Below are 13204 nucleotides of genomic sequence, written 5' to 3' on the forward strand. Positions count from 1 at the left end.
AAGAATGAACGATTTTGATCACAACGATTTTCCATGAGTTCTCGCAATCTACCATTCCCGCAACGTCTCTTACATTTTCCTATTGTTTTGCCCGGAGGAATATTGAAAACATTGTCTCGGGGATTTCACGCGAGATCGAAGATCTTGATGCTTTACGAATCTTTCGCGGGAAAATCAATTTTATTTTATACATTAAAATAAGGTTTAATATGAAAATTTAGTGTTTTTTATTATATTTAAATATTTATATTATATTTATATTTAAAATTCAATGCAATCAGAGTCTGATCTTTTCATAGATTTTTGCTCGTTACTTGTATAGAGTTATACAAGTTTTAATAAAAATCCATGTACAGTCTCGAAGAACAGCGACAATCAGAGGCGTGCTGCGGTACAGACTTTAGAATTGATCAGAATACTATGCATGAGAGAGATTAGCATTTTGTGAAAATAGGCGTCACTATCTTCCGTAATCTGATAAATGTACCGGAGATTTTTGTATGGGTGTATCAACGAACATATTGGAATCACTGGATACCGAGAAAATATAAATTGAGACCCACTGTCAGGTTTATTTTATGCGATAAGGAAAATAGAATATAGAGGGAATTCATAGAATTTTATGATTTGTTTTCGTGGCTCGTTTTAAACACTTTTAATATTTCGAAACCTCATTCTTCGATTACTTTACACTAATTAAGATATAGTAGTAATATAAAATAGAACAGCAAAACTTTATTCAGTCAACGTTATACAATTTCCTCTCGCGTAAGAGTCGCCTCGTTTTTATTATTGGATGCAACAAAAAACACGGGACAAAATGAAGCTGGAGTATACATAAACAATCATCGCTCATTTTTATTTTACTTTTTTAACAATACCTTATTATTATCAAAACATGACAAAGTTAGATAAGAAGCAAGAAGAACAACGACATAAAATAACAATAAAAGAAGGAACAGATGTCGGAAGGATGTGTCGTTTGTATAGAATGTACAACATTTTTATTAATTCAAGCGAACAGATCCGGCGACAGGTTGCTCCTGTTCGGAAAACTCGCGTGTGTACCGAATTTCAACACGGAATCCGTGGCAACGACGCAAGCTCTTCGGATGCATTCGTCCATCGAAAGCGCTGGGTGATAAGCTTTAAAATATGCAAGAGCGCCTAGAAATGCATCTCCAGCTCCCTGTACATATATCGTGAATATCAGCGATACGATTTCACGGACTGTCGTCCCTTTGGCTTATAAATTAATTGTCGAGCATAAACAAATTTTTCTCTATAGATGATGTATAAGGAGGTAACAAAATAGGAAATTTAAAAATGGAAGATAAAAATATTCTTAAAGCTTAGAACAAGCGAAACAGACAAATATTCTATATCTGCATACTAAACAAACAAGATCATTGAACGTACCGTTGTATCTACAGGCTGAACGTGACTAGTACAAACTTTTTTAATTACTCTATCGCTTTGAGACGCATACACCGCTCCCTGTTCTCCAAGAGTAATAATCACTATGTTGCAACCCTTATCCAAGAATTTTTCAACAGCCTGCTGTATACTTGATGGTCCCTGAAGCTGCACTCCACTCATAAATTCCGCCTACAGATAAATACATGTTACAATTAAATTAAAAATAAATTCCTAAAAAAAAAATTAATTTTTATAATTTGATAGTTCGAAGATACCTCTATCTCGTTGACGCAAAATATGTCACAGAGTTTCCATAAATCTGGATGGACATTTTCCGTAGCGGGTGCCCCATTCACAATGGACAAACCTATCACATTCCATTTTCCATAACTAATGTGTGTGTTTCATGGAAGAATAAAACATTACGAAGGGCAACTGACCATGGCCTTTGTGAATCTTTAAAGCGTGTAGAGTAATTTCCTGAGGTACCTCAAATTGGCATAATAAAATAGAAGCATTCTTGATCATGTTGGTCGCGGAGTCCACAAAGTTGGAACTCATCAACGCGTTCGATCCTAATACGATTACTATACTGTTTTCGCCTAAAATTGTCAAATTTTTCTCGAGAAATTTCGTGCACTTTATACATTTGTAAAACTAAATTCTATCAAACTCTATCAGAATTAATGGCTATTACTCACCATTCTCGGTAACTGTAATATGTGCTATTCCACTGTGTTGGTTTGGTTGTATTTGAACGTGAGAAACATCTATATTTTCTTCTTTAAATATTTTTAAGTACTCTTGGGCATAAGTATCAGAACCTAACTGTATAAAAATTAATTACCACAAAATTGTTTTAAATTTATTGCTTATAGTATAATTTATTAAAGATCGCGAATAGAACTAAAATTCATACAGAAGCAACAATTGCTGTTGCGGCACCAAGCTTAGCAGCTGCTATACATTGATTAGCACCTTTACCACCATACTTTATCTCATATTTAGTACCAATTAATGTTTCACCAGGTTTTGGTAAACGGGGAGAAAAGCTAGAAAATGATACATATTCATTCAATTATACAATAAATTACGTAATAAATATGACAGGAAGTATATTTAATTTAAATTCATTCGATTAAATACAGATTTGTATTTTTTTAATGTATTCGACATGTCTAACATTAAATATAAGGATTTTATTTTTGGAAATATATAATTCAGCTGCAGTATATTATACATATAAGTCTTAGTTATTCAAATATTGCAGGAACTCCATTTTAATTTTCATATAAAAAGAAATTGTTCTTTATTAATCTTCATTTTGTAATGTTCCTACATTATAGATTTTCTAAGAAGTTAAGCAAATTGCTTATACTTACGTTAAGCAAAATGATCACTTACCAAGTGAAATCAATCATACATGAACCAACAACAACAATTTTTGGAGACATTTCTCTTCGATTTAATTAGTCACTATTTAAAATTTTTAAGACAAGAACGTCTTTATCGGGGTTATGTAAGTAATGCCTGTCACGTAGAAACTGTACTTTTTAATGGAAAAACATGAAAGATACTATTCATATAAACGACTACAACCGATAAAACTGATTATCTGGATTTATCGCAATTATCACATGGACCAATGTATTCATTTGATAAAACTTTTTTGTATCATACATATAACCTAACTGAAATGACATGTGCAAGTACGTAAACGAATGAACTTTCATTTCATATAATGAGATAGTTTAATACGAAAATAAAGTATTAAGATTAGAAAAGAAATAAATATTAAGGTCTTTATTATTATTTCATTTTAAAAATACACATTTTGTTCCACTACATATGTATCATACATTTATTATAATAGGTAAAGCTAACTTCTCCACTTTAAAATTCATAATCACGTTTTCAATTATGGAAAATAACAACATGATTACAATTAGATCTAAAAAGAATACAAAAATTACGATTAATGTGTTCTTTAAATGTACAGATAAAGATGACCAAAACAATAATATACATAGAAAACTATTTCACTGTCATCTATCGGCAAATGAATGATTCTCATATAAAATAAATATTTATCTACTATCGCTGAAAAAATTCGAAGCATAAAAAGAAGCTCTTTTTCAAATAATAATAAAAGAAATTTTTTATTTTATTATTGACAGAAATACCTCTTCATAAAGTAAATAACTTCTTAATTATTTTACTTGATAATGATATTCTATAATTTACTTTATTTATATTGTCAAGTGTTCATTGATAATTTAGTATAATTATATATTTATTTATAATATTCTAAAATAGGAATGGAATTATTTTTAATTCTAACTAAATACCTTCTCATATTTTAACGCTACTATGTAAGGGCCAATAATAATCTCCCTTAATTAATTACTTCTAACTACCGGTTATAATTTCATAAAGATTATATTTTCATTATATATCTTAGAACCTATGCCAATTCTAGTTATAAATGAAAATCTCATACCTCTTAATTTGTTAATTCCATTAAAAAACTTTGAGAAAAAGTATCTAAATTGATGACAGTAGTACGGACCTTCGACTTCATTCTTGTAAACATTGAGTTTGGATATAAGGAAGTAATCGTTTTTCCCATCAGAGGTTCATTAAAGTGCATTTTACATAAAATCTTTGGTTTATAAAGTTGTTTTACTTTAAAACCAATCTTACAGAACTTAAATAATGTGTGATTTTCACTGGAACATACACGGTATGGATACGCCAGTCCTGGTTGGTAAGTTTCTTCCTCTGCCATTAAAATCATATATACATATGTATTTAACAAATATACTATTAAACAATGTAAAACGCTAAGTACAATGGCATTAATTAAAACATATCGAATAATATTATTGTAGGGCAACGTGTAATCAATTATATCACTTTATAAATGAATTTACAACGCACTATTTACTATTGTTCTCAGGAATGTCGAAATGTATTAGTTGATATAAAATAACTTCCGTATTTTTTAACATAAAATTAACTATCGCAATTTATTTAAACCTTTTTTGTGCACTGTTTGCAATTTTATTTTGTTTAAATCAGAGAAAAAAATTAAAAGTTCATTTTCGTCTGATTTAAAAATTTTAGTAAGGTTATGATAGTTTAAAATTTTTTTATTTGGTATTTAGTAAATAATAAGATTATGGATCTACTTCGTACTGTTCAATTTACATTTAAAAAAAGCAAATGACATATAAACTTTGACACTTATTTCTTTCTGATTGACTATTTTATTTGTAATATATATTTTAAGTATTAATGACATTAATTGTTTTCTATCAACAGGACAATCCATGACTTCTTAAGTAATTGTAACAATCTTGATGTTTTACCATGGAACAATTAGATGAAGTGCACAGTAACATTAATAAAGTAGAATCATCGATAAAAGTAGATGTATCTTCTTCATTAATATTAGAATCAACGACTGATATTGTAAAGGATGTGAAGGATATTCCGGAAAATCAAGAAAATAAGTCACAAGAATGTGCAGATAATATAATTCAAGATGTTTTAGTAGTAAATAAATGTGATATAACAGATTTAAATAAAAAATTTGAAAGTAAAGAAAGTAGTGAGACAGAGAGCATAAAGAACGCTGCGATTAATGAAGTAGAACAAGAAATAATAGATAAGGACCCACAAATTGATGATCAATGTAAAGAAGATGAGAAATCTCAAGAAGAGCAAGCAGAAAATACAACCGAGGTTGGAGATCATTCAAGATATGCAGATGACACATCTTTAGATAAAGAAAGTACAAACAATGTTGAAGTATTTAATACAAATGAGGGTGAACAAAACATTGAGAAACATAACGTTTGTACAGTGTTAAATATAGATACAGTTGGTGATACTAATGCTCAGTGTCAAGCATTAATTAAAACACTTAGTGAGACTTTTGATGATAAAGACCAAACATTGCACGTCACGGATACAGACACAGATTTGTCTAAACTAGTTGATAGTAGTTCAGAAGTAATGGTACTGACCGTAGAAACTATTAATGAAATGAATGAAAGTACAGAAGAAAATATTGTTTTAACTGTACATGAAAAGGATGCTGTAAATTCCAATGAAAAAAATGTTTCTGCAGAACAAAAAGAAATGAAGAACACTGAAATTGTAAATGAAGAATTTAATTTGATAGATTATGCACAAGAAAGTGATGGAACAATTATCGAAGTAATCTCAACAGAAATTGTGGCTCAAGAAGTTCCTGAAAATTGTAGCCAGAAAGACAATAAGGAAGTATTAAATCACACAAAGACAGGAAACGATTCTATAACTCCTATTACCTCAGGGGTAATTAATGATCTAGGAACTGCAGGTGACATTGATATTAAAGAAAAGAATGTAAGTATTAAAGAAGGCACTGATATTAAAGGAGAGGACATAAAGGAAGAGTGTAAAAATACTGATGCAAAATATAATGTAGAACAAGAAACAACAAATGGAAATGGCAAGACTGAATCTTTTGATAGTTCACATAAAATTAATGTAGAAAAGAAGATTATTCATAATAAAATTGTCGTACCTACACATGTTGCTAATACAGAAGGAAGGAATAAATCTATAAGTGAAGCAGATAAAGTGAGCATAACTAACAAAAGAAGTGTAATTCAGGATATCTTTGATGATTGGGGTGTTGAAAATGCAGAAGATGATAGTCAGTCAGTATCTAAAACTCCAGATACTGTAGAAATTGAATTGAAAAGTTTACTAAATGACACAAAAACACGAACTATAGAAGAAGGCACAGTTGTGCTGGTTGAAGAAGAAATTACATGCATTGAAAAAGAACCAGTTGTAGATGATGGAAAGGCTGTAGAAGTTGCTAAACAAAACAAAGAAATGCAAGTATCAAAGGAACAACTTGATAACAATCAAACTATAAAGAAACAACAAAATAGTATAAAATCATTACTCAAAGACCAACTAACTCATTCTATATCACAGGCTGTTGGGAAGTCTACAAAAGATTCAACACATGATACTGTGACATTTAGTCAAACTTCGCAAATTATACCTATTAATCGTGGTCGAAATTTAACCAGCCAATCTTCACAGGTTGAAATAGCAGAAGCATTAAAAGAACGATTTCGTGAGAAACAAAAAGTAGTAGAACAACCACCACGACCTGATATATTTTTTGTTAAAAAACTAACCCAGAGATTATCAAGTAAATTAGTAGGTAGTCCAGGAACCGCTTTACCAGCACTTATACCATTGCCTCAGCCTACTAATCAATCCCTTATTCAATGTGATAAAAAGTCATCAGATAATACTAGTACAGGAACTAGCAAAGAAAGCAATTCTGATAATAAAGAGCTGTTAGCAATACTGGAAGGTGATGTTGATCCTGATTGGTCTAACTTAAAACCACCAATTTTAGCAGAGGAAGGAAAACGTTCAGTAAAGATTGAACAAAGTGGTTATAACACACCACCAAAACTTGATCCCTTAGTTGAAAGAGAACTAGCATTGAAACAACTTCTGGAATTACCTCTTGCATCATCTACAAGAAGTATACAGAAGAAGAAGAAAATAATTAAAGCTACACCTACTAAATCTTCTAAAGCAATAAAAACAAAAATCATATCTAAAACAGAGAAAGAAACAATTGGAATGGAACCAAAAAATAAAACTACAGAATCTGTAGAGGATACAAATTCTTCTGATTATGCTTCATCTTCTTTGCTTATCGAATCCCATACTTCAGAAAGAAAAACAGATATACGAGTAGATGAGTCAAGATCAGGTAGAAAACGAAAACTAACAGAAAAAGCTAGGGAGCATGAACAACAACAGAACATTGTAAAACGTCAAAAAGTATATAAAGGAAAACTTTCATTGGGCAAGAAGCAACCTCAAGACCAAGCTCCACCTGACATTAGCTTGTTAACTGAAAATCATGTATCTAAGGAGACCATGGTGCTTCCCAATGATGAGGTTGATGTCATAATAACAGATGAAATAACAGAAGAACATGTCACAAATAATAATAAAGTAGATATAACATTAGACAAACTTGATGATACACAAAATGTATGTAATATAAAACCTTCAAAACAAAATCTTAATAAAAAGAGATCACAATCTATTGCTAAACAAAATATAGCAGTAAAAAAGATATTAAGGCAAAACATATCTTCAAATAAGAAAACTGCTACCTTAAAAACTAAATTAAACACATCAAAGAAATCAGGATCAAAGATAGTTTCAAAGGCAAAACGATCTACAGAAAATAATGCTGGAGATTCTAAACCAAAAAAGAAAATCATAAACGAAATAGATAGATTACTTCAAGATGAAGGTGTTGTAAATTTATTGTACGATGTAGAACAACCAGATAAAAAAAGATTAGTTCCCATTACCAAATCTCAAGCAAAAGTTATGGATATACAAAAAGTACAACGTGAGCTTAAACTTAGAAAGAAGTTAGTACGTAATGCAGTTTTAAGATTACGTACTTCAGCAGGTGTATCAAAACCAAGATCTAAAAGGACTTCTATATATTTGAATGATATGCAAGTAGATAAAAAAATTGGAGATCAAGCCACACCAATAAAACAAATAAATTTATCTCAAGAGTTTATTTTACCTGCAAAAATAAGAAATGCAGCAGATGCATCTGTTATAATTAGGAGACATTCATCTAGCTCATTTTCCAGTGCATCTGGAAGTCCTAGAGTTAGTATTGATACTCCAGAGAAAAATGAAGGAGTTAAAGTTGATGAAGGGGGATTCCATTCCTTAAGATCTACAAAAAGACGACATTCACAAGACGAAAAAATAAATGTAAAAAAAAGTAAAAAGAAGATTGTACAAAAAAGTGACACAGGAATTGATTTTGTTGACATTGTAGAGGATAAAATGGTATTTCCTGAACGTCTTAATAAAAAGTTGGATTCAAAAAAAGCTGATAAAAATCCCAAACAACCAGAAACAGACGAAACTAATAATGGTTTAGGGAAAGTTATTACAAGATCAAATGGTACAGCTACAGGTAAGGTAACATCAAAAACAAAGAAAACTACAAAGAACAAAGTTACATTTGCTAAAACAAATGAACCAGATAACAATGAAGAATTTTCCAAAGAAGAAGATGAACTTTCAGCCTGCCTTGCAGAAGCTGCAAATGCGCTATCAGTAGTCAATGCTGGGAGTCGGTCTGCAAATTCAGCAACAAATCGCAAAAATAAAGGTGAAATCATTTTTGAAAAAGTAAAAGTATTTCGTATTTATAATAAATTTTTATATTTTTACTAAATTATGATAATAATTACATTCTTATGTAGTACATGAGGTACTGAATAAGATTATTTTTTAGTCAATGCAAATACAACCAAAACACTAGAATCAGATAATAATAAAACAAAAATGGAAATTCGAAGTCAATTTAGTAATAAGGAAATAAATATACGTCGACATGGAAATCTTGTGCAGTTAATACTTACACCATCATCTTCAACAAAAATAAGAAATGCTCTCACTCTCCAGGTAATAAAATTATGGAGGAAATTATATATTTAGTACTTTTTTTTATGTTATAAATACATAATTTTATTTATATATCACATTACATTAATTCTTTTAGGTGATGCAAGAATTTCGTGAAACATTATCAATTCTAAAAAAGGATGATGATTGTAGAGTTGTTTTATTAACATCAACAGGTAGCAGTTTTTGTGAAGGTCTCGAATTATCTATGTTGCTACATACAAATAAAGAAAAACGGCGGATACATGCCCAGGAAATGGCAGATGCGGTTAAGTATGTAGTTATCCTTGTATAAATATGTATCATATACATATGTTACATATATTTAATTAATTAAAAAGTTCATTTTTTTTGTACTTAGGGAATTCATTAAAAGTTTAGCATCATTCAACAAACCTATTGTTGCTGGAGTTCAAGGAGCTGCAGTTGGACTTGGAGTAACAATGTTGCCTTTATTTGATCTTGTGATAGCTAGCGACAAAGCCACATTTAGTACACCTTATGGTAAATTAGGGCAAATTGCTGAAGGTGCTGCTGTATTTACTTTATCACATATATTAGGAAGTGCAATTGTAAGTATATTAAGCATTACATCTTTCTCATAATTAATCAAGGTTCTTACATGTAGTAAAAGTAATATTAAATCAAATTTGAATTAAAATTGCAGACAAGTGAATTATTATTAGGTGGTAGAACTCTAACAGCTAGTGAAGCACTAAGGGCTGGTCTTGTTACTCGAGTTTTATGGCCTGATAGATTTCAGGTTGAATTACTACCAACCCTAAAAGCTATGAGTGAGCAATCCTCACAGGTATGTATTTTATATAAGTTTTTTTTTATAATATTGTTATTATTTAGATACATAGATGTTATGTCCATTAAATTAAAATTATGACTTGTGAAGTGAACATTATGCATTGTTAAATGGTAGACAGTAACCTTTATAAGCAGAACCAGAATATAATAGTTCTTGAACATTCTCTTTGTTTCTATCTTGGAAAATGCATAAATGATTTTCTGGACAAGTGCATCTATAGTATGTTGAGTATAGATCAGACCGTATATGTCCACAAAATTCATAAGTGTTGCACATTCTTCTCTATATAAAAAAAAAGTAAAGTAAGATTTATTAAAATGTATACAAGCTTTTATTAGAATATATTAAAATATACATTTTACAAATATTCGAAAACACCTACCTTTACACATTTAAATGTTTGTATAATAAAATCATTTTCTAGATATGTATATTTTTTAAGTCTCCAGTAATGTAATCCTGGGCAATTACAGTTTAAAGTTACATTATATGGTATTAGATAAGAATTATTTCTATCACTTTTACCATGAATTTCTATTCCTTCTTGATTATATTTACATGTGCTGAGTTCTGTTATTGGAGCACAAAACTGCAAAAATAAAAGAGAAAAAGATAATTTTTAAATATAGGTTTAAATGTGTGTGAAATTTATGTTTGTACATACCTTCATGTGCGATTTGTTGTTAAGCGAAATAGACGAATTTCCAAGTTCTCTTGTCCATTGCCAAGGACATTCTTTTCCATTAGAACAACGACAAAGTCTTTCTGTTAAACTAGATACCCAAAATCGGTTATGAGTTACGCTACATACTGCATTTATTACACATTCATGCAAATCACTCTCTCCATTAATCTGTAATAATATACATTACATATTTTTTCTATATATAATATTTTATAAATATCTTCTATCCTATCTATATAATAATTGGATATACATACACCATCCCAGTACTTGAATGTAGTATTATTTAATTTACTGCTAATTATAACATAAGAACTAAAACATTTAGTTATCGTGAATAATAGGAAATAAATTAAAATAATCATTTTTATACATACAACTGAATTGATTTATAGAATCAATGTTGTATTAAAAATGAAAATAGGAACACTGTGCTCTTGCACTCGTATCAGTGATGTGTATAAAACTAATTAATATTTATTCTATACATCCTGAATTTTCTTTGTTTGCATATGCATTGAGAACTGTTATTTAATATTCTGTTTATTCATTTTCAGTCTATGGAAGCTACGAAGACATTGTTACGTCATAGTTTGCGAAAAAAATTGGATGCAGCATTAGAATCAGAAACGTATTTGCTGATACAGCATTGGTGTTCTGTAGAATGTCAAACTGCCATAAAGGCTTACATTGATGGAAAAGTGCAGTAAATATTTAAATGGTAATACTCCATTTTATCTGTACATCTGTTTTTAGTTACTTGTAACTTATATACTAAGAAAGAAATAAGAGACTATTATTGTACAAGAAATGAAACAATTATTTTGGCGAAGTATTACATGTGGTGGTAATAATTTTATAGTACATATAACAATATGCAAAGTGTAAATACATGTTTGTCATTTGTTATATATAATTTGTATATGAAGTTGTATAATACATTATTTCCTTATAAAAGAAGAATTGTTTCAAAGTTAGTTCTCACATTTATCATTTATTATTGAATACTGTATATAAAATTATAATGCATTATCAATGATACTCAAAATATGAAAATGACAATGAGTTCAATTAAAATATCTTCTAAAAAGACTTCAAAAAATTCAATTGTGTGCTACAGATGCCCAATGACTTTGAATGGAAGTACTAACGTCATATTCCAACATACCTAGTATTGTAAATTGGATTTGAAGATTAATAACGAGATAATTAGTTTGGGGAACGTAAAAGCGAGAAAAGAAGTCATGGATCTGGTGTCATTTTACATCAATCAACGCACGGTTATTTTAAATTAAGATATAAAATATAGAATCAATTATTTGGATGAACTATTTTAATATTAGATGATTTAGAATATGGATTTACATGCACGCATAATCACATACAATACAGATAAGGTATCTAATATTATTGTTTTGAATAATTTTTAAATTATGCTTTGCCTAAAAAATGTATAATTTGCTGAAAAACAGAAAACACATATAGGGAATACAATCGATTTTACACTTTAATATTTCATGTAAAAAGAAAAGTAAAAAATAAATGAAAAGATCATAAAATTACTCATGATACAAATGCATAATTAATTACATTATCCAAAACGATATTATACACCTTATTCTATATATGTGTGTATAAACTTTCCATAACATATTATTACTGTAGAATAAAATAGACAACCATTGTAAGCATTGGGGTGAATTTGTGTTCTTTGCACACACAACAATAAATTTTGAACAGAATGTAATTTTAAATTAAACACTAAGAAGTAATGTGTGATTCTTTTATACTGATATAATGTTGTGCCTTGGTCAGTTTATAAAAGGATAAAAACAAGCATAGATGTAGAAGAAGATATTTCTAATTACACTCTAAAAAAAGTACAAGAATAATTGAGTAACGATTAAAATAATTTTAAATATATCAAATTGCTTTCAGATAATCTTTATTCAATTGGTAATGTGCATCATTATATGTTTCGATTATTTATATTATTGTTTATGTATATTTCAAATATCAAATATTAAAAAACAATATATAAGTATATACGTATTTATAATATTGATTTAAACAATGCATTCATGTCGGAAATGTTTTATGTCAAAAAACAAAAAATTGAACTATTTTATAATACAAATGCTGTATTTTACTTCGATACCACATAAATCATGAATACGAAAAGAATATAAAACAAAGTTATTTTCAATTGATGCATACATATAATAAGATGATGTAACATTCTACACAAGTTCGGGAAAAAACTTTTTCAAGTAAAGTGAACGTATAACCTTTCTCGAACTTAACGTATGCGATGTTTTAGGGATCATAAGGGGCTATGAAATAAGACTCAAGGCAACATTGAGAAATTTCATTGAATACTGTTCAAAAACATGAAGTATGTTGTAAAGAATACAGTCGCTCTTGTACAAATGTTACACATGTAAGAATAAGCCATTCTAAAACATTGTATTATCATTGAATATAAAGCCCATACAAATATAAAGGAAATATTCACAAGCCAATTTACGTTTAGTATGTATTAAAAATATATAATCACCTATTTGTGTTCGTGCACGCACACATGCGCGTATGTATGTAGTATATATTATATTTGAAATAGTAGTAAATATCTTTAACTGCATTATAATATTAGTTTCTCTTTTATCGATAGGCAACTTTAGGCATATCTTAAACGCGAATTCATACATCGAGAAGTTAAAAAATTTGAAGTTATAAACATC

General features: G+C 29.2%; 3 protein-coding genes across 7 annotated transcripts; 1 reads left to right on the forward strand and 2 right to left on the reverse strand.

Annotated features, from left to right (window-relative positions):
* Positions 1-838: 838 nt before the first annotated feature.
* Positions 839-3540, reverse strand: LOC126866341 (ribokinase-like). The gene is made up of 7 exons (XM_050619806.1): positions 2824-3540; positions 2339-2471; positions 2121-2247; positions 1860-2021; positions 1695-1786; positions 1420-1608; positions 839-1189 (listed from the first exon to the last, which is right to left on the reverse strand). The coding sequence occupies exons 1-7, from the start codon at positions 2871-2873 to the stop codon at positions 1013-1015; spliced, it is 930 nt and encodes a 309-aa protein (XP_050475763.1). The 5' UTR covers positions 2874-3540; the 3' UTR covers positions 839-1012.
* Positions 3541-3963: 423 nt separating this feature from the next.
* LOC126866324 (interaptin) lies at positions 3964-12985 on the forward strand. 5 transcript variants are annotated; one of them, XM_050619772.1, is made up of 9 exons: positions 3964-4186; positions 4744-8467; positions 8537-8665; positions 8792-8961; positions 9059-9234; positions 9323-9533; positions 9629-9772; positions 11021-11184; positions 11584-12985. In XM_050619772.1, exons 2-8 carry the CDS (start codon positions 4792-4794, stop codon positions 11171-11173), a joined length of 4659 nt encoding a protein of 1552 aa, XP_050475729.1. In that variant the 5' UTR covers positions 3964-4186; positions 4744-4791; the 3' UTR covers positions 11174-11184; positions 11584-12985. The 5 variants fall into 5 exon arrangements, with proteins under 5 accessions (XP_050475729.1, XP_050475730.1, XP_050475727.1 ...); XM_050619773.1 differs by having other exon boundaries at positions 8579-8665; XM_050619770.1 differs by having other exon boundaries at positions 4744-8665.
* Positions 9779-11014, reverse strand: LOC126866344 (kappa-scoloptoxin(11)-Ssd1b-like). The gene is made up of 4 exons (XM_050619810.1): positions 10721-11014; positions 10443-10631; positions 10161-10367; positions 9779-10060 (listed from the first exon to the last, which is right to left on the reverse strand). Exons 1-4 carry the CDS (start codon positions 10826-10828, stop codon positions 9872-9874), a joined length of 693 nt encoding a protein of 230 aa, XP_050475767.1. The 5' UTR covers positions 10829-11014; the 3' UTR covers positions 9779-9871.
* Positions 12986-13204: the final 219 nt, after the last annotated feature.

This window comes from Bombus huntii, chromosome 6 (assembly GCF_024542735.1).
Source record: "Bombus huntii isolate Logan2020A chromosome 6, iyBomHunt1.1, whole genome shotgun sequence".
Classification (NCBI taxonomy): Eukaryota; Metazoa; Arthropoda; class Insecta; order Hymenoptera; family Apidae; genus Bombus; species Bombus huntii.